General features: G+C 42.4%; 1 protein-coding gene across 3 annotated transcripts in view; it reads right to left on the bottom strand.

Moving 5' to 3' along the window:
• The window catches only part of IWS1 (interacts with SUPT6H, CTD assembly factor 1), a 30409-nt gene that overhangs the window by 1072 nt on the left and 4663 nt on the right, over positions 1-24674 (bottom strand). The window contains exons 3-14 of one of the 3 annotated variants that reach the window (XM_048863805.2): positions 15599-16661; positions 13109-13304; positions 12130-12187; positions 11419-11519; positions 9909-10059; positions 8059-8141; positions 6978-7107; positions 5610-5727; positions 4507-4618; positions 3008-3064; positions 2655-2766; positions 1870-2030 (exon numbers count right to left, since the gene is read on the bottom strand). In XM_048863805.2, the coding sequence (XP_048719762.2) occupies positions 1902-2030; positions 2655-2766; positions 3008-3064; positions 4507-4618; positions 5610-5727; positions 6978-7107; positions 8059-8141; positions 9909-10059; positions 11419-11519; positions 12130-12187; positions 13109-13304; positions 15599-16661 (2310 nt within the window). In that variant the 3' untranslated portion in view covers positions 1870-1901. Of the gene's footprint in view, positions 1-1869; positions 2031-2654; positions 2767-3007; positions 3065-4506; positions 4619-5609; positions 5728-6977; positions 7108-8058; positions 8142-9908; positions 10060-11418; positions 11520-12129; positions 12188-13108; positions 13305-15598; positions 16662-21353; positions 21382-24674 lie in introns of all 3 variants that reach the window. The other 2 variants (XM_048863806.2, XM_048863804.2) reach the window with 2 other exon arrangements.

The following is a 24674-nucleotide window of genomic DNA, read 5'->3' as shown; positions in this document are numbered from 1 at the left end:
GGGAGGTAGGTAAGGAGGCAGGTGGGCCTGGATTGGGGGTGGAGGAGGCAGTGGGGGTCAGGGCAATGGGGAGGTGAGTCCAGGTCTGGAGCCCCGCTGCACGAGTGGGGGCTGGAGGAGGCAGCGGGAACTTGGGGCAACGTCAGGGTGAGCCTGGGGCCAGAGCCCAAAGCCCTGTGGCTGGGAGACAGAACCTGCTGCCCACCCACCACCCCAGGGCTGAAGCCCAAGCCCCACCACCCCCAGGAAGGTGGGGAAACTCACACTGGTCACCTGGCTCCAGAAGGGGGCAGGGACCAATCCCTGCTGGCGACCCTGGGGGAGAGGCTGCTGCTTTGCCCCCCATCACCCACCACCCAGGAGACTGTGGCCGCAAGAAAAGCCCCTGGTGACCGCATTTGAGAAAAGCTGATCTAGTGCCAGAAGTACATTTCATCACAGCTTCATAAACTGCAGGTTTCCTGGTGGTGGCTGATGTGAGGACATGACCACACTTGGTGATAATTGGTGATTCTACAGATCACTGTAATAGGCACCAACAAGACTGGAGAATACTGGGAAATGTAACTGAAAAGGAGAAAAAATGCCTGAGAAAAACTGACCACAAAGTATTACTATTACAAGTGTGCTTGCATTTCATTTCTCTATTTTGACTATTTGCAACCGTAAGGCTGAGATGCAGCAGCAGGTAAGTTATTTTGCACAAACAGACTATAAAGGCTCTGTACAACAGCAAGGCCCTTCCAGTCAATAAGCAAGATTTCCTGGAAGGGATGAGTATTCAGAATGTATTACAACACAACGTGCAGTAATAAAAAATTATGGAGACTCAGGAAAAGAAAAGGGTTTGGGAGATCTGATAGAAACATCTCTTCAGAAGCTCAGCTTTTACTCGCTGGGAATCCAAATGCTATTCAGTCCATAATCAGGTTCGGACTATTAGTAGGGTAGCAGCTCTCCAACTCCTGGATCCAGACAGACATTCTATCCACAATACAGAGAGAAAACTGATTCCCGACTGGAATTACATGCAGGGCTTCTCTGCTTTTTCATTTATTTTCTACAATAATTTTTTAAAAAGTGAAATCGGAAGCTCAAGAATGGCAGGGCTATTCCAGCATTATTTGCACGATCTTTTCTAGCCACCAATTTCTGCCATTCCTGCTCAAAGAACTGGAATATAGAAACTAAGTTGTCAAAAGAAATTCTGGTTAATATTTACTGGTTGTTCTCTCTCCACCACAGATTCTCAGCAGAGGATCAGTCTTCGCCCAGTCCTCAGAAGATTTTTTTGCCTTATACTGTCACTTACTCCTTAAGGCCTTGCAACACAAATAACTTGGGAGGCCAAAAAGGGTTGAAGGGTTTCTTCTTTTGGATCTTGTTCACACTACTAAAAACTCAGCCACAGAGGTTATTATGGAGTAGCAATGAGGTACTAAAGTAAGGGCTAAAAACGCTAGTTCTGTGTCATTTCCTCAGTAACTATCTGTTTAAATTAAATTGGAGGCTCTAATTAAAACATGAACATGTTTTACAATGCCACACCTGCTCATCTCAGATTACTCAAAGGTTGGTTCCTTTTTATTTAGATGCCTACCAAAGGTATTTTTGTAGGCAGGTATTTTAAATAATACCTGCCATCAGGGCATGTGGAAATTGTAATGGCAGGATCATGGCAGAAGTTATATGCTACATCAGATTATTTTCTGCATCAATTTGCACAATTGTAGGTCACAGTTCAGACATTACAGAGATTAAAAGAGACAAGCTTCCTATGTGCAGGTTAGTGAATTCACACTACTTCCATTGGATGTGCAGACTGCCAACTGGAGCACATGCACTGTTCATACCTCCCTTAAAAGATACCTCTAAAACTTGGGGAAGGCAGAGTGTCAGGGCTATAGGGGCATCCTGTTGCCTTCAATGCTGAATTTGATGGCCCGATGCACGTTGCTGAGTCGTTTCTGTTCAGCAAATCGTCTCTTGTGCTTTTCCAAGCGACTAATACCTTTTTTAACAGTCCCAGGCTAGAAACAACATCTCAATTAATGAAAGGAAGGAAAAATGATGACAGCAGAATTTAATGATCTCTCCTTCCTCTTACATTTGATTTGCCATATGCAGACACTGACATCTCTATGAATTAACCTGTACAAGATAAATGGATGAACCAAGGTGGAATTCATGGGCCTCATTTAGTGGCAGAATGTTAATACTTACCAAGTGTTTGATTCCTCATAGCTCTGGGAAAACCAACAGGAAGGCCAAGATACTAAAACTTGGGAGGGGGTAAGAGGTGTTATAGTAAGAGATGTTGACTCCAAGATGGTCTAGGAGCAATGGGTTTGCAGTCACAGCCTTAACCTGAATATAAATAGCTTGTTCCTCTCTGTCAGTTATTGATTTTCATTTGATGTTATATGAGATAAGGAACCATTTAATAGGATTTAGAGAGTCCACCTATGACCAGCACTTATGGTCCCTTAGACTACAATAGATGTTTAACAGTAAAGTGGTGCACAAGGACCAATGGCACCTGAAATAATATAGCAGTGATTAAAGGATCAATTGATTCTCAGTCTTAACCACAGAGTTTCTAGATACAGAATCAGCATAAGAGACTAATTTCTTCCCTTTGCTTTGTGGCTTACCCTGGAAGATTCCATTTCTACATTCCACTTGGGTCTGACCACATAATCCTTGTTGGAGGGCATTGGAACCCTTGCACGAGCACAAAATCCAGGATCACCAGGTCTAAGAGCTCTGCGGGAACAAAAGAAAGTATATATGTTAAACAGATCACTCTCACACAGAGATATACAATCAATACAATGTCTTCAATCAGCTGTATTTTCTGTCACCTTTAAAAACACAAAGCAACACCACTTCAAGCATCTGCATTTCCATTACAAAACAAACAGCTGCACTGAAGAGTCTACAGATAGTCTTGTCATCATTGCTAGGATGCTGCCCCAAAAAAAAAAAAAAGAGAGAGAGAACTTACTTTTCTTCTCCTGTTAACACCTTCTCCAGGTCTCTGCGAGGGGTCTGACCGCCAGAACTGTACAGACAAAGCAGAATGTTACAGCTGCAGACAAATACAGGGTTTCCTCCATAGGACAAAGACCACCTATCATATCAGCCTCTCCTCCATGTATTCAAAATATTTGAGGTTGCTCTGGAGATGTATCTATGAACTATACAAGAAAATAACTCCCCCCTCCCCCAATTAAAATAAGATCCAACAGCTCAAACAGAACACAAACCAACCTAAAGGAGTGCTACAAAGGCAAACCCCATAACTCTTGGGCAAATTCACTCCAAATAAAAAGGGACCAAGTCTATTTAAAAAAAGTCTTCACAGATACAAAAAGTTTGCAGAACAAAGGAGGAGGCCAAAACCATAAACAAGAGTAAGTCTGCAAAAACAAGTGGTGGCTTGTAACTTAGGCTGACCCAACTGCCAGATGATGGCAAAGCAAGAAGCAATTACTCAACTTCTTAGAGCCAAGATTATGAATAGCAATATTTACCAATACTAAGTCCTTCAACCATACTCTTTGGCATGCTGGCACTCAGTCTAGATCATGGAGAGCAGGCATAACCAACACCACTGCTACTCTCAAGGAACCAGAGCAACCACTTGGTGAATTTCAAGTAAAGAGTGCTATAGCAACACATTACAGGAATTAACCTGCATGGGATTCCTGGTTGTGATAGCAGCAACAGAACGATTATCACGTCTGTCTGAGAAAAGGAGTAGATTTTCTGGATAGATTAAAATAACAGCAACTTGACTACTGTCACACATGGGGCTTCATGCTGAGAGAATAGTCAGGAGGGCCCCAAACTTAGAAAGGAAAACCTCTGTTCATTATCCAGTGTAGAAAATCTTGCAACACATTTTAAATTGGACAAGGGTAAAGACAACAGCAATCTACTAAGGGGGAAGGATTGCTTAGAGCAGGGGTGGCCAACCTGAGCCTGAGAAGGAGTCAGAATTTACCAATGTACATTGCCAAAGAGCCACAATAATAAGTCAGCATCCCCACATCAACCCCACCGATCAGCACTTCCCTCTCTCTCCCTCCCTCCCCACACCTCCCGATCAGCTGTTTTGTGGCATGCAGGAGGCTGGGGGAGAAGGAGGAGGAGTGAGGGCATGGCAGGCTCAGGGGAGGGCATGGGAAGGGGTGGAGTGGGGGCAGGGCCTATGGCAGAGCAAGGGGTTAAGCACTGAGCACCCCCCTGCCACATTGGAAAGTTGGCACCTGTAGCTCCAGCCCTGGAGTCGGTGCGTATACAAGGAGCCACATATTAACTTCTGAAGAGCCACATGTGGCTCTGGAGCCACAGGATGCCACCCTGGCTTAGAGGAAGCCTGCAGGTTTCCCCTAACACTTCATCTAGCAAGTTATCTGATCTACCATATTGGTCAGATTTCCTAAACAGAGTCTCAGATTCACAACATTCTTTTTGTCCATCCATATTTACAACTCCTACCTGCTCAATCGCCTTCGCTGAGGCATCTGTTCCAAATCCCTCTGCTCCCTTTCCTCCCTTGTCATTCCTTTGTAGTTTGAGGTAAGGCCAAAGATGGGTCGAGACCATTCATCTGTAAAAAGAAACATTTCAATGCAGAAACAGTATCACTGGGCACCTACGTTTTACCGGCAGGGAAGTTCAATGGGTCTAAATGCAACTTGCAACACCTTAAGGCAAGTGTTTGTGCTGCTTGTCTTTTTAACAAATAGGGTTTTAACCACTTTTAGTGTCTCATATATGTCAGAACAAAGTGACTTCTGAAACCCAACCTATTTGATTATAAAGTGAGTTCTTGCCCATCTAGAGGGCTTTGGAAGAAGTATTTAGTGTCATGAGTGTCAAGGAATTACAACGCGTCATAGCAGATGTGGTTTCAGATAATTAAGTCTAAGATTTTGTCATGGATACTTCTAGTGAAAAAGTCACAGACAGGTCCTGGACAATAAAGAAAAATGTACAGAAACGGTGACCTGTCCCTGACTTACTAAAAATATCCATGATAAAATGGGAAGGGCCTTGGCAGCTGCGAGGTGGCTGGGAGCTGCGGGGTCCCCCCTGTCCTGCTGGCCGGAGGGGTGCGGGGTCCCCCAAGCCCTGCTGGGCGGAGAGGTGCGGAGAAGCGCGCTGCCACAGGTGGCGGGGTTGCCTCACAGCTCCTTGCCACTGTGGGAGGTGGCAGGACCATGCAGCTCCCAGCTGCCGGGGCTGAAGTCATGGAGGTCTTTGGGAGTCATGGATTCTGTGACTTCTGTGACCGCTGTGGCAAAATCTTAGCCTTAAAGATAAGGTATACCTGTTCTGCTCCATACAGACTATAACTTACAGTCCTTCAGGTTTTATAATAAAAACAAAGACTAAACGTAACACAATGTCTTGTCAGAGATTTGAACATGTAAAGCAATGTTATAGATATTAATCTACAATCATATAGATTCTCTTATATCACCAGTTCAATTTGCTCTACATAGAAGATAAAATCAGTGTGTGGAGGAAACAGAGGTTAAACGCTAAAATGAGACCTCCATGAGCAGACATGGTGTCGTAGGGGGAGATTTACGTACTGATTAGCTTCCCTGCCATGTCCTTGTTGGGTCTTGACTCCTTGGGGTGCTTGTAGAGGTACATCACAGCTCGCCCAATTCCACTGTGCTTCAGGGTCTCTTGGCTCACACTAGGCAGCTGGAGGACAGAAAGATATTCAGTAAACCAGGAATGATCTGATCTTATTGGGGCCAGATAGTAATAAAACTAAGCCCAATAGTTAGCTATACAAAACTGAAAGCAGAGTATATATATTGTTACTAACTTGCTATTGTCATCATAGCTATAAAAGCACTCCAGAGACCTTTTTTAATCAAACAGCAGTCTTGGAACTGCAGTCTACCTCTAAACAATTAAAGGTTGTTCTTATTTCTCTCGACATTTGGCATGTTAACTTACCCTGACAATTTTTCTTACAAATATTAACTTTGTTTCTTAAATAAAGTGGTCTGAAGTTCCTAAAAGAAAATACTCTTTTGTTAAGAACCCGCGATCATATTAATCTGGCTCTGAAGCAATAGTTTGTTGATCATGACAAAAAGATCTCTCTGTGGGTTGTTTCTCTCAGTTTTATGGCCAGGGATTAGTATAATTACTTGTTTAATAGAGTAAATAAGGGAAAAATTAAAAACAGTGATCAGGATTAAAGAACTGAAGTTTCCTAGCTGCCCTCATGCCAAGCTTTGTTCAGCCAGACAACATTTATATGAGATAGGAAAAATCTCTTACAGCAAACTCAACATTTGTTTCTGAGTTTGCTCCTCCCTAGGCCTCCCACTATGGTCAGTTGATAGCAGCATCCATACTGCATCTCACTACTACCTGCACATGCCATTTCCTGAAATGTATATTCTGGGTTAAAAGTTCATGAAGGCTCATCAGTAAGGCTGCAAATCTGTCACGGAGGTCAGGGAAGTGCAACAGCCGGTGCAGCTTGCCTGAGCTGCTCAGGCAGCCCCCTGGCCAGCCGCACCAACTGCTGCTAGGGCAGTCTCAGGCTACCGCGCCTGCGCGCCCACCCCCCTGTAGCAGCAGCAGTAGTTTGGGTGGAGGTGGGGGGGTCTCAGGGCTGGGGCGCGGAGGGGTGTGAGGGCTTGGGGTGGGTAGGGAGCCTGCCAGCCCCCTTCCCCCTCTCCTTCCTCCCCCACTGCAGCGGGGGTCCTGGGCCACCCCTTGCCCCAGAACACCCAAGTTTTAGTCAGGGGTATATAGTACAAGTCATGGACAGGTCACGGACCATGAACTTTTCTGTACTGCCCATGACCTGTCCATGACTTTTACTAAAAATACCCATGACTAAAACGTAGCCTTACTCATCACTAATGAACAGATTCAACATGCAGGGTGCAAGTCAGTCGAAGGCAAACAGCTAGGCACCAGCTTCTAACCTCTTGCAGGATCTTCAAGAGCTCCTCACGTATCTTTAGTGCTGGTAGACTCCGATCTGGAAGAGGGGAAAGCCACTCTTTGATGGCCGACATCACACCACTGTCAATGAAAGTTTCCTTAAGATCCTGTCTGGAAAGTTTAGAATAAAGGAAGGTCAGAGTTTCAGGAACAGCTATGTCCTACTTCAGAGAACTGCTGAATTCAAGCTCTAAAAAACACCTACTCCTCTTGCTGCACAGACACATCCACTTACAAGACTTGGGCCTTGCTCCTGGTTTCTCCACAACAGAGACTACTCTATAGTGGCTCCCGAATACAGGGAAAGTGACCCCTTCAACCTCCTCTTACTCCAAAACTTATGACATAAGCCAGTGGTTCTCAACCAGGGGTCCAGGGCCCACTGGGAAAGCCACGAGCTAGGTTTCAGGGGGTCTGCCAAGCAAGGCTGGCATTAGACTTGCTGGGGCCCAGGGCAGAAAGATGAAGCCCCGCCCTGAGCCCTGCCACCTGGGGCTGACACTGAAGCCTGAGCAACTAAGCTTTGCAGGGTCCCGTGGCATGTGGTCCCTGGCAACTGCCCTAATTGCTACCCCTGGCTTTTATATGGAGAAAAACAGCTGTTGTGGCACAGTGGGCCATGGAGTTTTTATAGTATATTGGGGGGCCCTAAGAAAGAAAAAGGTTGAGAACCCCTGACATAAGCTACAGAACTAAAGGAAATACTTGTTCCAAACAGCAACTGAGATCTATAAAACTACTCAAACTATTGAAAGAAATCAAAGCTATCAAGCATCTCAGCAAAGATTAAATAGGGGAAAGCCAGGCAGCCATTACTTCACAGCACGTGGTTTCTATACATTGTATCCTCAGCATGGCAACACATTTTAAATCATTTCAAGATAAGGGATTTTTTTTTTTAAATTATCTTTCTGAAAAGCCACTTAACTCCAGCACATTGTAGCTAGAACAGAAAGGAATCTGGTTTTTTTAGCACACACTCAGCATCACCAGAGAGTTAATATATGTAGCCTTCCCAATATTCCGCAGGAGAGTAAGTAACGGGGAGAATCAAACACTTACTTTTTAAGGTGCATAACTACAGTTGGTAGCAAAGTTAACTTTTTTAGTGCTGGTTTCTTCTGTGTATTCAGCTGTCTATCTTCCTGTGGGGAGTTCATGAAGAGAGAATTTCAAAGTAAGTCATTCAAAAGAAGAGTACAGTAGCAATAAACCCCAACTCTTCAGACATTCATAGCAAAATGATTTGCCTTTTCTTGCAGTAACATGGCTATCTGGGAAACGATATTAACCCTTGAAGGAGGACAATTCACTAATTGAGATGTACCCAAACCCCAGTTGTGGAGCAACTCTTGACTTCATGTGGCCGTAAAACCTGCTTTAAAGAAAGATTTCTCTAAGGAGTCTCAAACTTTGGTAGTCAACGTTTTCCTTAAAAGATGGTAAATATGAAAGGGGAAATTCCCAGAAAAATGAATCACTTTTTCTGCTTCAGTTCCATTGTAATTCCAGAACCTAATTTAGAGTTTTGTAACAAGTTCTGCACATTATACATGGGTAGCCAATCTCTAGAGCTATTTAATAAAAGACACAAAACGTCCTACTCAAATAATACATTAGTTATATAAAATGTAAGTATAAAGGCAACAAAAAACATAAGACAACACACATGTGTTCTATGTAAAGAGCTAATTTAACCTAGAAGTTTTGGGCAAAGCACAACACATTACATTACTAAATTTACCACCACCCAGACACATGCTTGGGTACTTCAGAAAACCAACAGAAAGATGTGGTCCCAGTTCCAAAGGGCTTATTATCAAAGGCTTTGATCCTAAAAAGATTTGTGCCAAGGGCCTGACTTCACACATGCAAAGAAATCCCATTACAGTCAACAGACCTGTGCCTTGGTCACCTCTCATGTTGACTAATACAACAACTTCCTTTCCCACCTCTTACTCTCAAGACTATCCAACATGCTGGAATTGAAAATCTTCTTTCCAATGTTCCAACCTTATCACTCCATTTGAGACACTTCACTGGCATCTTATCCTTACCATCAAGGCTCTACACAGATTTCTTCTACATTTCATTTCTCATCTTCCGGACTTTTCCCTCTCACGTCTGCACCTCCTGTTTCTTTCAGTCTCACTTTCTCAATGTGATTCACTGCCTTTTCCGCCATCTTGTAAGCCTAGAAAAGTCTCCTCCTTCTCATGTTTCAAACGACTTAATTCCTTCCCTAAAACTTCTTTGGTTACCTTTACAATCTCTACACTACATATCCTCCCTAGAGTACAACCTTACATAGATACTCAGAGCCAAAAATGGCAACAAAAATACACTAAATATGCATAATCTGCTTTCCTTGAGAAAGGATGCAGCCATCAGCTGTTCCTTTCCCATAATTCTGATGTGTTGCCATCATCTACCATGGTGTGCTGTTATTAGCAATGCTGTAGGTAATCTAAAGAAGGTTTCAACCCCAATAAGCTTATCTAGAAGAGCAAACACACAAATGGTGCTATATATTCAAGTAATGTTATAATAAAATTAACATCGATTGAAACTTGAGAAATACATTGAGTATCCAAGGTAGCAGACATAAAAAAAACAAGTAAATACATAAAACTCTAGACATAACTGGCTTAACAAAGTTAAACAATTTTTAGTAGTTAGACCATAAGCACCAGTTTTATTCTAATTTTCAACAGCAGAAAACTTTGAAATTCAGATAAGCAAAAGGATTCTTTGATGCAATAGTAAAGTATTTGGATATTGAAACTTTCAGCTGTTCGCAGCGTACTACTACTGAACATAAGATTGCTTCTTATATTATGCTGAAAACAATTACTTTCCCAGTGAGCAGAAAGGGAACTTAACCAATATTCCTGGCACATGAGAAAACTCACCTCTGCAGCTTCATTCATTTTAACAATCATAGCACTGACTACATCATCTGCATCACTAATAAATGTCCCACCATCACGGTTTCGTCTGCGCTTGCCACTCATGCTCTTCTTTCTTTGTAGCATCATCTCAAAATCCGACATGAAGTCCATACTGAAATGCAGGAAAAGAGTTTACTAAAAGTGTGATTAGGAGCCTTCCCCTTTCTTTTCTCTACCTGCAGGTAACAGTTTTGCACACTTTTATAATGCAATCCATCCAAGGATCTCCAAGTGCTCTACAAACACTGAACAAGCCTCATTATGTCCTTGTGAGGTAGACAATATCCATACCACATAGTGTGAAAAACTGGCAGAGAAAGAGGCTAAGTGATTTCCATGGTCTCACAGAAATCTTTGTGAAAACTGTATTAGCTTTCTTCTTCTGAAATACAGTTTTCCACTAAGCTTATGCATATTTCTCTCTCTCAAACTCCCAAGGAAGGGAGATATTATAAAAATTGTACTGTATTCTATGGGTTTGGTGTGGTTACATTTAGCAGGGTTTCTCACAGGATGGGTAAACAAAGATTGTGAGTGATAAGCGATCCAACATCGACAAAATCTACAGTAAGAACCTTACGATTGTTGAAACAACCAAAGAACATACACGTACAAAGTCCAGAGTTCAAATCTGCTAAGATTACAAGTGAAAGTAGGAATATTAACCTAGTCCTCACCACAAATTTTTGTCAGCCTTCTCAAGACACTACACAGCTATATTGGCCACTTTTGAACAGAAGATGCCATTTTTGAACAGAATGTAAATGGTATAGAACTGGATTCCTGTGAATTGTGGAAAGGCTACATTGGAGAGAGGTGTGTAGTCGATCCTTATCCTATGCACTGGTTTATAGTCAGGAAATAAATCCCATTTTGCTCACCTGCCCATAGCAGCAGTATGAAACTGACAAGGATCCATTTCACTCTGCTGTACTTGTAGGGGAAAGGCTCTATGCTGCAGCAGCTGCAACACAGATGTGGTGCTCTGTTACTAGAGGAGAAATATGCAAAAGCATAGGAAGGAAGAGGAAACATACTGATTGTATCTCCTTCAACACCTCATCACCTGAACTAGTAGAATATCACACCTATGCCTCCAATGTTCCTACATGTAGAACTTCACCAGTGGGCCATCAAAAACTGAGAATGAACTGATTAGATGTCAGTTTCACTCAGCTTCTGATGGGGAACTATCCTCCTCAGGAACAGCACATGTGGTCTGCTATGGGCTCAGAAGTCACTGACAAAAGCAGGTTAGAAAAGGAAAAGAAAGAGGAGCTGATTTGGTGGCCTAGTGGCAAAACATGTTACTTGAATGAGGTCCCTGGCCTTTCTAAGCCAGCAGGCAGCCCATTCAGCCTCTGAGGATCCCTGTCACATGAAATCACATGCTGGATGGTGGGAAGGGGGATATATAGTTGTCTGAAAGAAAATAAAATTAACCCATTGCCATGTCTACACATGGACTTACTGTTTCCCTCTTTTGATGTTGTCATCAGAGTCTGAATCATCTGCTGTCTCTTTCATCTCTGCCTCGGCTTTCTCTTCTTCCAAATCCTCCTGGTTAAAACCCTGGTGGTAAAGTCAGTGCAAGTCAATGTGGGGAGTTATTTTTGTATATTTACTCACATCTTCTCAATTTACACAATACATGCACTCTCTTTTTACTGTTCTCTTCTTCATGCTAGTCTCTAAACCCAGGCCAACGCTTTTCTCATCTACAACAAGGATTCTTACACAGACAGTACTCTCCAAACAGCAAGGGCTGACAAGACCACCTAATTCATGAACTGCCTCAATGAATCTGAGACAGACTCAGGGCTTGTCTACACATGAAAGTTATTCTGGAATAAGGTAAAGTGTGAATTTAAAGTGGAATAACTGCTCTGGATTAACACAACATACAGACAAGCTTCTAAAACAATGGGTAGCTATAATGCTGGCCAATGCTGTCTCATTGTTTCCTTGTGCTCCCCCATTGGTCTATCTGTATCCACCTGATGACCTGGCTTATACTTAAGATTGTAAACTGCTTCAGGCAAGGACTGTCTTTTTGTTCTATTTATACAGCACCTAGCACAATGGGGTCCTGGTCCATGACTGGGGTTCCTAGGCTCCTAAAATATAAATTAATAATAATAAAACTGAACCAGATCCATTGTCCAGGGGTTTACATACTTACTGTAAATTCCTCCTCCTCTTCATCACCAGATTCACCAAATATATCTGCAATCAGGTTCCTGCAAAAGTAATAGTAATATGCTTATATTCTCCATTTCTAACAGATAACCCAAGAATAATATGACAATGACTAGAACAAAGCTTGCTGGGCAATTACTAATGTAATTGTCGGAATATCAGAAACCTATAAAAAAACCTAACGTGATCTTCCTGTGGACATTCATACTGTTATTGGGACTCATCCCTTTTTATTTGAGGCAAACCCCACTGTTCATTAACCTATAACAGGGGCAGGCAAACTTTTTGGCCTGAGGGCCGCCTCAGGTTTCCAAAATTGTATGGAGGGCCAGTTAGGGGAGGCTGTGCCTCCCCCAAACAGCCAAGCATGGCCCAGCCCCCTATCCGACCCCCCCCACTTCTCGCCCCCTGATGGCCCCCCTGGGACTCCTGCTCCATCCAACCCCCCCGTTCCCTGACAGCCCCCCGGGGACCCCTGCCCTATCCACCCCCCCTGCTGTCGGTCCCCTGACCGCCCCCGGACCTCCCGCCCCTAACTGCCCCCCAACACACAATCCAACCTCCCCTCTCCTTCCTGACTGCCCCCCCCGGGGCCCCTGCCCCCATTCAACCCCCACCCTCTGACTGCCCCAACCCCTATCCACGCCCCTGACCACGCCCCAAACTCCCCTGCCCCCTTACCGCGCTGCCTGGAGCACCGGTGGCTGGCAGCGCCACTGCACCAGGACATGCAGCTGCGCCGTGCAGCACAGAGCACCGAGTCAGGCCGGGCTCTGCAGCCCCACCGCCCAGAGCATTGTGCCGGCGGCAGGCGAGGTGAGGCTGAGGGGGGACAATAGGGGAGGGGCCGGGGGCTAGCCTCCTGGGCCAGGAGCTTAGGGGCCGGGCAGGACGGTCCTGCAGGCCGTAGTTTGCCCACCTCTGCCCTATAGGAATTCACATTTAGAAAGAAACTTACTTACTCTTGTTCATTTCCTGATTCACTATCACTCCCAAAAAGATCCTTCTCTTCTTTTTTCTTTCCAGCGCTGTCCTTGCTCTCCTCCTCTTCTTCACTATCTGATGCTACAGCATTCTTTTTTCTTTTATCAGATTTCTCTGATGCATCGCTATCAGAGTCTTCCACATCTGAGATGATGCGTCCTTTCTTTGCAGCTTCTAACACACAGGAACATATTACAGGACACATAGTGACTAAGTTGGCTCAAAGACAAGTGGTCCTCCCAGCTAGCTACCTTGTGGCAAGAAAAACTACTAGACAAGGGAGAGAAATGGAAACTTCCCAATTCTTCTTTGACAGCACTCTTTTTTTTGGTGGCATTCCTAACCATGTCATCACTGATACTAATTTTTAAAACATAAGCTTCACTAAAAAGTATTTATATACTCCTGCATGTCTTCTCTAAAGGGAGGCTGTCATCTTCAAATCTAGCAAATTCAATAAATAAAGTGATTTTAGATGCTACACTTAACCTAGAGCCCTCCTGACAATTTTTGTAGTTTTACCATCATTTTCCTATTTTCAAAATTTTGTTTTTCTCTCTCCCATTGTGTGAAAAACCCACCCAGAGAGGAGGAAACTGTCTATACAAGGATAACAGTGAAAGTGACTTTATTCAAAGTGCTGTCAAATGCATGGAGTGAACACATTGCAAAAAAACCCAAAAAACTTTTCTCTAATCTCTTATAGTTCCAGTAAAGCTGTGTTACTTGTAAATTAGAAATAAAAATTAAGAGAACAGTACAATTTTTAGCAAATGTTCCTTTTGAGTACAGTTATCTAAAAACTGCTTGGTGGAGTTTCATATTTATTATCTCTCATTTAATCCTATGTGAAAGCTACTTAATTTTCAAGGAAAAAATTTTCTTTCTGCAAGTCTTGAACACTCAGTTTGGAGTCTAGAAGTTAGATTCTCTCTTGCTCATGTAACACCAACAATAAAAATTCTGTAAGAAGGTGCTGTTTTTACAAAGCCACTTTTCAGGGTAGAATCATTCTTGAAGAAAGTGTATGAAAAAAATATCAACTGGCATATTGTTTAGTGGTTCATAGATTAGCAGGCTACATACATCAAGAAAAGGAGTTGCTGCCCCCAGCAACTGCTCCTACATAGAACAGGGTTTCCAGAGAGATCAATCTGAAGACAGGGCGCTGTCAACCCCAGGCAGTTAGCTACTGTCATAAATATCAAGGGAAGGGTAAACCCCTTTGAAATCCCTCCTGGCCAGGGGAAAGCTCCTCTCACCTGTAAAGGGTTAAGAAGCTAAAGGTAACCTCGCTGGCACCTGACCAAAATGACCAATGAGGAGACAAGATACTTTCAAAAGCTGGGAGGAGGGAGAGAAACAAAGGGTCTGTGTGTCTGTCTATAGTCTGTCTTTGTCGGGGATAGACCAGGAATGGAGTCTTAGAACTTTTAGTAAGTAATCTAGCTAGGTATGTGTTAGATTATGATGTCTTTAAATGGCTGACAAAAGAATTGTGCTGAATAGAATAACTATTTCTGTCTGTGTATCTTTTTTGTAACTTAAGGTTTTGCGTAGAGGGGATCTCTATGTTTTTGAATCTAATTACCCTGTAGGATATCTACCATCCTGATTTTACGGGGGGGATTTCTTCATTTCTATTTACTTCTATTTTTATTAAAAGTCTTCTTGTAAGAAACTGAATGCTTTTTCATTGTTCTCAGATCCAAGGGTTTGGGTCTGTGGTCACCTATGCAAATTGGTGAGGCTTTTTATCCAACATTTCCCAGGAAAGGGGGGGTGCAAGTGTTGGGAGGATTGTTCATTGTTCTTAAGATCCAAGGGTCTGGGTCTGTAGTCACCTAGGCAAATTGGTGAGGCTTTTTACCAAACCTTGTCCAGGAAGTGGGGTGCAAGGTTTTGGGAAGTATTTTGGGGGGAAGGACGCGTCCAAACAGCTCTTCCCCAGTAACCAGTATTAGTTTGGTGGTGGTAGCGGCCAGTCCAAGGACAACGGGTGGAATATTTTGTACCTTGGGGAAGTTTTGACCTAAGCTGGTAAAGATAAGCTTAGGAGGTTTTTCATGCAGGTCCCCACATCTGTACCCTAGAGTTCAGAGTGGGGGAGGAACCTTGACAGCTACATTGAATTCCTATGTGAAAAATGGACACTGAAAATAAATATTCAAAAGACTTCTGAGTAAGTTCACACCTAACAATATAGGCTGAACATCTATTTTATCTGGGGATCTCAAGCAATATAGTTAATAAAGAGGTGGGAAAAGAAAATACGCTAGAATGAACTTTTCCAGCAAACGGTTTGGAAGCATTTAGTGTATACCTTCCCTCTCCAAGATATGTAGCCACAACTTATGAGTTTAAATTATTATTTAAACCAAAATTTGATCCTTGGAGAAAGAGCTAGTTATCCATTACCCAACTGTTGCTCATATAGTTCTGATGGAAGTAAGTTAGTATTTCCTTACGTGTTTTCTCCTCATCCTCGCTGTCAGAAAAGACTGCTGCTTTCCTCTTGACTCCCTTGTCCTCATCTCTCTCCTCATCTCCATCGCTGTCTGTTATTTTCCGTCTCTTAGGACCTTCCCCCTCACTGTCAGATGCATGAAATCCTTCTCCTGCCTGCTCGCTATCTGAACGCCGAGAGTCATTCTGCATTGCCTCTTTCCCATTCCCGTCACTGTCATCAGACTCTATTTTTTGTTTGCGTCTGGGAACATCTTCAATCTCAGAGTCACTTGCAGGATGTTTCTGAGGCTCTTCGTTCTCAGAGTCACTAGCATGAACTTTTTGGGGCTCCTCATTTTCGGAATCGCTGGCTGCATGTGTCGGGGGCTCCTCATTTTCGGAATCGCTGGCTGCATGTGTCGAGGGCTCCTCATTTTCGGAATCGCTGGCTGCATGTGTCGGGGGCTCCTCATTTTCAGAATCGCTGGCTGCATGTGTCGGGGGCTCCTCATTTTCAGAATCGCTGGCTGCATGTTTCGGGGGCTCCTCATTTTCAGAATCGCTGGCTGCATGTTTTGGGGGCTCCTCATTTTCGGAATCGCTAGCTGCATGTTTTGAGAGCTCCTCATTTTCAGAGTCACTAGCTGTATGTTTCAAGGGCTCCTCATTTTCAGAGTCACTAGCTGTATGTTTTGGGGGTTCCTCATTTTCAGAGTCACTAGCATGACCTTTTTGATGATCCTCATTTTCTGACTCACTATTCAGATTCTTATGGGGATCCTCATTTTCAGAATCGCTATTGTGAATTTTTTGAGGTTCTTCATTTTCAGAGTCACTTGCATGGTGATTTAAGGCATCCTCATTTTCAGAGTCACTTATATGATGAATTGGATGGTCCTCAATATCAGAATCACTGTCTTTGTCCCCATGAGCCCCTTCATTTTCTGAATCACTGGCATTGTGATTTGGAGGGTCCTCATTTTCAGAATCACTATCTTTTTGCCTTGGGGTGTCTTCATTTTCAGAGTCTGTCATGTGATGGCCTCTAGTTTCGCCATCATCTTCCCCATCACTTTGTTCATTCTGGAAAAGAAAAACAATCCCAGACAATTGTAAGTTAAGAAGCACAGTAACACAAAGAATAACTTTCCATTTGCTTAAGTGTGGCAACCTAAAAATATTTTAAACACAGAAATAAACAGACTATTATATCACAGCGCTCCTCCATCAAATGAGTCAAAGTGATGAAAACATTAAAAGAAGATCCGCATGAGAATTCTGTCCACTTTATTGTCCAATAATCTATTTAAGCCAAGATTTACAAAAATAGTGACTTTGAATACCAAGCCTGAGACACTTTAAGGGGCCTGATTATCAAAGGATGCACACACAGCACTTTCAGAAAATCAAGCTCATAAGGTGTTTTAGTTTGGGCTCCCAAATACTGAGCCATCCAAAATCACTAATCACCTTTGAAAATCTTGGCCTTAAGATTGTAAACTCCCAAAGAAGGGATTGTGTTGTTTGTATAGAATAACATAACATGTACAGTTACTGTTATTCTTTATATTATAACATATTGCAAAGGGGGAAAAATGGGTTTGTGCGTTGTTCTTTAGGGCTTGTCTACACTACAGGGGGAGATCAATCTAAGTTACACAACTTCAGCTATGTGAATAGCGTAGCTGAAGTCGACGTACTTAGATCTATTTACTGTGGGGTCCACACTATGCGATGTCGACTGGAGATGCTCTCCTGTTGACTCCCCTTGTGCTTCTCGTTCAGGTGGAGTACAGGAGTCAATGGGAGAGCGATTGGCGGTCCATTTAGCGTGTCTAGAGGCGCTAAATCGACCGCCGATGCATCGACGCTTCAAACCCCTGGTAAGTATAGACAAGCCCCTAGAATGTATAAAGAAGGCCTGAATTTTACTTTATTTTTAATCCTGCTTGCTGTGTTATATTAGAAATTCAGGTATTGTCTGCTCTGGAGAATTATGACTGGAGATCCACTGAATGGATATGTCAAGAGGGTGAAAGCTTAACAACAGAGAAGAGACTTTTAATCAAACTTTTAACAGTAGTTTCTGTTTATTTTTATTAACATGTTTAATTTCAATGACTAATGAACATTTTGGGGAAAGGACATCTTTTTTAAAAGATTCAACACCTCTGCTCTTTCAATGAAGCAGTGAGCTAACAATATGTCTCCTCAGATATCCAGGAGATCACTTAGCAAAAAACAAAGATGACCAAAGCTGACATTACTGATACTTAACTTAAGAAGTAAAACAAGCCATTTTTAAACCAATCCTATCAGGTCTTTTGTATGTCACAAATAAATGAAAAATGTCACACACCCAATTTTTTAAAAAAAAATCTTTTGAATATGAATGCTGGTAAGAAGGTCTAACGTTTTAATTGATCCTGGATGGAAAAAGAAAGTTTATATAATCCATTTTCCCACCAGGATAAAAACTGAATATTAAATTTTCCTGTTAAAAAACCCCACCATTATCATCCACGCCTTCAGAGAGACTTTTCAGTCTTCAATTCCCTAGATATTATCCAATTCAATAGTTCAGCATATCAAACTTCCAATGCCAGAATAAGCTTGTCCCCTCCCAAACAGAGAATATAGCACAGTAAAAATAACTCAGTTGTTCTTTCTACAGCACTGATTCAAGTGGGACATCTCCACTTCTCACTAAGTTTTTTTCTCTTGCCTAGTCTAAACTTTTTCTTCCTTAGCTTTAGGCTCCATGCTCTACCATCTTTACAAAATTACTAACTTCTCTCTTTTGTTTATTTACCATGAACATATTTATAGACATATCTCCCCCCACATCCTCACTTGGCTATGAGTTTAACTCCCTTGGGAAGCTGCATTCCTTATTCACCTATTTCTTCTATATGCATTTTTCCCCGCAACTGAGAATGGCATACAATATTTCAGATGCATTTACGTCAGAGTTAAACTGAAGAGCACTGTTAATTTCCAGTTTTACTTAAAATTCTCTCATGTACATACACTTGAAATTTGATCATGATTTTAGCAACTACTGTCTCCAGATTCATGATAGCTAAAAAAGCAATGCTGTTTACTATTCAGTCTTAGATCCCAGGTTTCAAGTGATGCATTTATTTCTAACTAGTCCAAAGATATTATCTGCTAAATTCCACCACAGCTGCAGACACAAGGAAGCAGCAAGATAGAACTACATGATCTTAAAGCATGCATGTGACCAAATGCATCTTCAAAATGTTACTGAATGTTACTCATGTAAAATCTCTCAGCACCACCACAAAAGCAAGCTAACATTCTCTCTTTTTTTTGGTTCTCTCTCCCTGTAACATTGGAGGCCATTTGAATCTCATGATGATGATGTTAATATTCTAAGTAGTTCCCAATTTCTATGTTTATAAGAAACTACAGTGCACAATTAGAGAATATATTAATTTTCAAAAAAAAAATTCATTATAAAGGTAGAAGAAAATCCTCCAGCAGCCTGGGACAAGTAGTTCTGCTTGACCACAGTACTAACCACCTCCCACAAGTCACTGCAGGTTCCCTCTGGAACTAGCTAATCATAACACTGATTCTCTTCCCCTCCACTGCAAGGTACCTCTTAAGTAATGTACTAGAAACATGTCAAGTACATCTACAGATTATTGCTGCACTTGGCATGCTTTCTCTCAACACATTATTGAACAGGAAGTTACAATCAAGAAGAAAGCTGCAGCTGAGGAAGAGAAAGGTTAAGAATACCTGTGACTGTCAGCGGTGTAATCAAGAATGTCAGGATGGAATCTACAGAGTGAATGCTGGTCAGTGCTGTAGGTTGGGAGGATTAGAGGAACTTCTGGTCACCTTCTGGTAGAAGAGCCTTGTACCTTCCCACCCACCCTCCTAAAGTTATTTTTTTTTTTTATTTAATTTCATTGAACTGTACATTATGAAACCAGGAATTGCTCATGCCAGCAGTAGCATGAGATTTTTCTGGGAAGGGAAACAGCAGCAGAGGTACAAATATTAATGTTTAAGTCCTTTATCTTACAATCTGCCAGGGCTGGAAACTCTTTGGGGGATATGTAATGAGAAAGTAAAACAATTTGATCCCTGAGTCAATAGCGTTAGCTGTAGGCAACTGGTTTATCTTTCAGAATACACTAGAAAGATCTTGGTAACTTGGTATTCATATTAGTTGGTAAGAAATCAAAACGGAACAATCACGCAGAGACATTAATAGCATATTTTAGAAATCACACTGCAATAGCAAATCATAGCAATTCCAGCAGCATTAATGTTGTTTCCATAGGATGCAACATATCTCTCTAAGCCTGTGACAGACTGACAGTAAGCATCAGGTCATTCCTGAGAATGAAGAGGAGCTAACATCCTATTCAGCCTATATGATGTTTGATGTAGGAATTGTCTTTAATTTTGTTTGTTGAGAGCTCAGCAACATGGGGCCTCACACAATCCTGATTAAAGCCTCTGGGCCCTACCTTCCTACAAATAAATAATAGGCACTCTAAAGACCTGTTTCAAAGAATACAATAGAAAACACACAAGTAACTATATGGGCTGAAAAGCATTTATGAATAAAACAGTTTATGAAAGTCCGTCTTGGAGTACATAGTTTATATGTGTAACATTAAGAATGTGACTTTGTAGAGATATTATTTTAGTTAAATAACTAAATATAATGAACTAGAAAATGAAGCAAGAAAGAAGGTTGGGATCTAAGCCTTGTGAGACAGTTATTTTACTAGTTCGTCTCTAAAAATTTGTTCAGAAGAAATTATGCAACACATGTGCATTTAATATCAGAAGTTTTCTATTTTTCTTTTCCAAATACTTAGTTCAAAGAAAAGATCAGACAATGTCAATGATAGGTAGGTCTCAGATAGTTGTTCCCCACCCTATTTTTTGCTCTAATTCCTTTGCTTTCTTTTCTTCCTTCTCTTTATCTATGAACTTTTTACTTGAGATGTCCTTAATTATATCTTTTTTTAGCTGAAAGAATTCAACAGCAGCAGACTTTAGTACAGTACACTGTAACAAATGTATTAAAATCAAATTTACAGTTTTAATCCTCTATGTAAAACATTAACAGATTAGTAAATAAAGTATTGGATCAATGCATAAAGTTAAAAAGTTAGCCACCCCGTATGATCCCATGAATTACTACACCAAAGTTTATATAATCATCAAATGGTGATCGGGCAATTAATTTTGATTTAAAAATCCAAGGTAAATAAAATGTTTTCCATAAAATCCTAGAATCCCAATTCTGCAACTGAATATGCAGAGATGGATCCTTACACCCACAGGGCCCCACTGCAGTCAGTAAGGCTCCATATGGGCCTGGTCACAGGATCTGGCCCCTTAAATCATACCAACACTGTAAATTTGATTTAATATGCATTACTGTACTAAAATTGTGTTATCTAATTCTATTTAGCTAAAACAGAACTGATAAGGACATCAAAGAAAACATTTATAGATAAAGTGGGATGGGGGAAGGAAAGCCAGGAAAGAATTGTAGAAAGGAAAAACCCCCACATACCTGAGACCCACAAACCTAAGACCTACATAAATAAATCCTCAAGAGCCCTCTTTTCTTTAAGTTAAGAACCTGGAAAAGAAATTTGAAAATTTAAAGAAGTTTAAAAAGTTAGTTTTTAAAAAAATCTAATTGAATTCTAATTTAGAGACGAAATAGTAATTAAAAAGACTTATCTGATTAGGCTTTCTCAAAGGTTTTAGTACCCTTGAATGTCATTCTTCCCACATTTTCCTATGGATGAAAAAAATAAGAGGACATAAGAAAACAAATTCAGAAAGGAGAATATGGTGAATCACTGAAAGTCATTCCTTTTGGGGGACGGTTCTAGTGTGTTCTAATTTAAACTACAACTCTAACCTTGACTTGTAGGAAATCTGGAAATTACTGTACCTTAAGATTTGGCATGCAAAGTTAACACTTTTTAAAATATATTTGTGGTTTTTAAGATTACCCAAATATCTATAAAATCTAGTGTTGGGGTCTTGTTTGAAATTAATTGGACTGATTATTTTATCCATTTTCAAATACAGAGGAGTCTCCAAACAAGCCAGAGTGTACCTACCCCTTACATCAGTGTCACCAACCGGTCGATCCTAGAGGATCTCCCTGTCGATCGTGATCTCCGGCGGTGCAATGTGGCTGCCTCTAAGGAAGACTCCCTGCCAACGCTGGACCCATGCCACTGCCAGAAGCGGCCAGTGCAGCTCTGCAGAACAGGGGTTTCCCTCTGCGTGCTGCTCCTGCCTGCAAGCACCACCCCCGCAGCTCCCATTGGCCAGGAGAGCCTTGCGGTGAGTGCTTGCAGAGAGGAGCAGTGCACAGAGCCACACCACTGCCCCCCCGGGGCCACAGGGGCGCATTGGCCCCTTTCAGGACAGTATGGAGCCGAGGTAGATAGGCAGCCTGCCTTAGCCTTGCTGTGCCCATTGCCAACCAGAAGCCGCCAGAGATAAGTGCTGCCTGGAGGGAGGCCGCACCCCAACCCCCATCCCTGAGCCAGCACCCCATACCCCCCCTGCACCCTGAACCCCACCCTGACCCCCCTTCCAGAGCCAGCACCCCAAGACCCCTCCTGCACCTCAACACTTTGCCCCAGCCCAGAGCCTCCTCCCAGAGCCAGCATCCTGCACCCCAACATTCTGAACCAGCCCTGACCCCCCTCCCAGAGCCAGCACCCTATACCCCATCCTGCAGCCCAACACTGCCCCAGCCCGCAGTCCCCTCATGCATCCAAACTCCCGCCCAGAGCCCACACCCTGCACACCCTCCTGAACCCCAACCCCCTGCCCCAGGTTCAGCCCAGAGCCCCCTCCCACACTGCGAACCCCTTGGCCCCAGCCCAGAGCCTGCTGAACTCCAACCCCCTGCCCCAGCCTGGTGAAAGTGAGTGAGGGTGGGGGAGAGCAAGCGACGGAAAGAGGGGGGGATGGAATGAGCGGGGTGGGGCTTTGGGGAAGGGGTGGGGCCTCTGGGAAGGTGCAGGGTAGATCCTGGGTTGCCCTTAGATTCCAAAAGTGATCTTGGGTGTAAAAAGGTTGGAGACCACTGCCTTACATACTACATATCCCTTACATACTGTCATGCACATGTACAACAAGGTCAGTTAAGAGTGATGATAGCTCCCTAATGTTAGTATTCTCAAATGTTTTTAATAGCAGTGAATATGTGAAAAAATTCTGTCTGTTAATGCAAAGGACAGTCTGAAAGCAATTGCTTGTGTATTTAAACCAGATCTCAAATGACCATAAATGCAGTATGTAACAGTAATGCCTCACAAGAATATACAAGAGTTTGAATGATTAACTCAACCCTCATACATCAGATGAAATGCTAATGGCCCCAAGTTGCCAATGTTATCTTCCCTGATCAGACTGGTAATTCTTTTGTTTTGCAATTCCTGTCATATTCTGAAACTATTCATTCCCTAAAACACTACCTGATCTCCATCCTGCACCTACTGAAGCAATCCCTCTGAGATCCTATCATCTCACTTATGCTAAGAAAATTGCTCCTACACAGGGTCACCCCTCAAGCTTCCCCAGTCCCACAGAAGACACCTAATCACATTTCTGATCTGGCTTCTTCTACTGCAAGAACTTACTTTTTTTCCATACAGGGCATTCTAAATTTAAAATTTGAATTTAAGTAAATTAAAAAAAATTATATTTCATGTTGTTAATAAAAATACTTTGTTCTATTTTCTCTTTCCAACATTTGGGGTTTTAATAAAATATAGCACAAATAGCTCTTCTGCGAGAACAAAATAGGCTTGCATGCTAAGCTACATAAAAGAGTGAAGGCTTTCAGTTTGTTACAGTGTACCACATTAAGAATTTAAACAGTTTGTACGGCGTAATATACATCCAGAGACAACCACGTCATGTAGTGTCAACCTGGAACACAGAACCAACTTACACAAGAAAGTTACTGCACACAAGCAGATATCCAAATTGTAATTAAGGCATTTCACAACAAGTGTGAATAGGTCCTTCTTCACATCATTGACTAGGAAAAGACAGAATTTCATAGGCCCAGATTATACCATATCATGATGGAAGCCACAGGAAGGTGAGAAAACTTTGCAAAGAAATCCTTGTTGAGATTCCTTCATAAATGTCCTGTCAGGTGATGGGGAGAGGGGAAGGGATGGGGAAATCCTCTGCAGCCCATGGTAAACTTACTCTTTAATCTGGTAGATCCCATGGGATGTGCATGAAAGCGCAGTATCCCTGCAGCAGTTCTGGCAGTGCTTCCCCCTCCACATCCCACTCCAAAACTCCAGTCATAGTACATTAAGTCCACCCCATCCCACTCCTGTACCATCCTGACTCTACCCCCTTTCCCGGTAAGGATTCCAGACTACATGAGGAACCATCCATACCATGAACTGCAAGGAGGAGAACAGAGGCACCTGTACTCTTCCCACATGGATGAGCTTTTTGACGTAGAAAAACATCACAACACACCCAAAATAGTGAAGATGTATTTTCCTCATGCCCTTTCTGTAATTTAATGTGTTTGTTCTGGGATTTTTTTCCCCAAGAAAATTTACTCCTGTACTGACAAACTTCAGCATAAACATGCAAAATTTTATGCTGAGCTACAAATCCCTGAAAAACAGCATTTATCATTTCAAATATATTTGACATTATTTGCAGCTATGTTCATGAGTTGTGATGTCTGTAAGGATATTTCTAAAGCATCCTTGCAAAACTATCATGAAACTTTTACTCCTAGGGGAATTTTGTGCCACTGCACGTGTGCAGAATTCATGTCCCACACAGATTTCTTTGCTTCCCTGCAGAAAATGACAGGGAAGCAAAGGGAAGCTACAAGAGTGGTCACAAGCCTCTCACCAACAGCACAGGCACACCGTTTTGGGCGCCCGGAACAGCCAGTGGAGATATAAATCACTGCCCGGGGGCGGGGGAGGAAAGGGGGGTAGGGGAGACAGACGGACACATGCTGGAGATGCCCTACCCTGCTCCAGGCTCAGCTGCTAGTCCCAGCTGGGCTGGGACAGG

This window comes from Caretta caretta, chromosome 9 (genome assembly GCF_965140235.1).
Source record: "Caretta caretta isolate rCarCar2 chromosome 9, rCarCar1.hap1, whole genome shotgun sequence".
NCBI classification, from domain to species: Eukaryota; Metazoa; Chordata; order Testudines; family Cheloniidae; genus Caretta; species Caretta caretta.
This window is presented reverse-complemented; position numbering and strand designations above follow the sequence as displayed.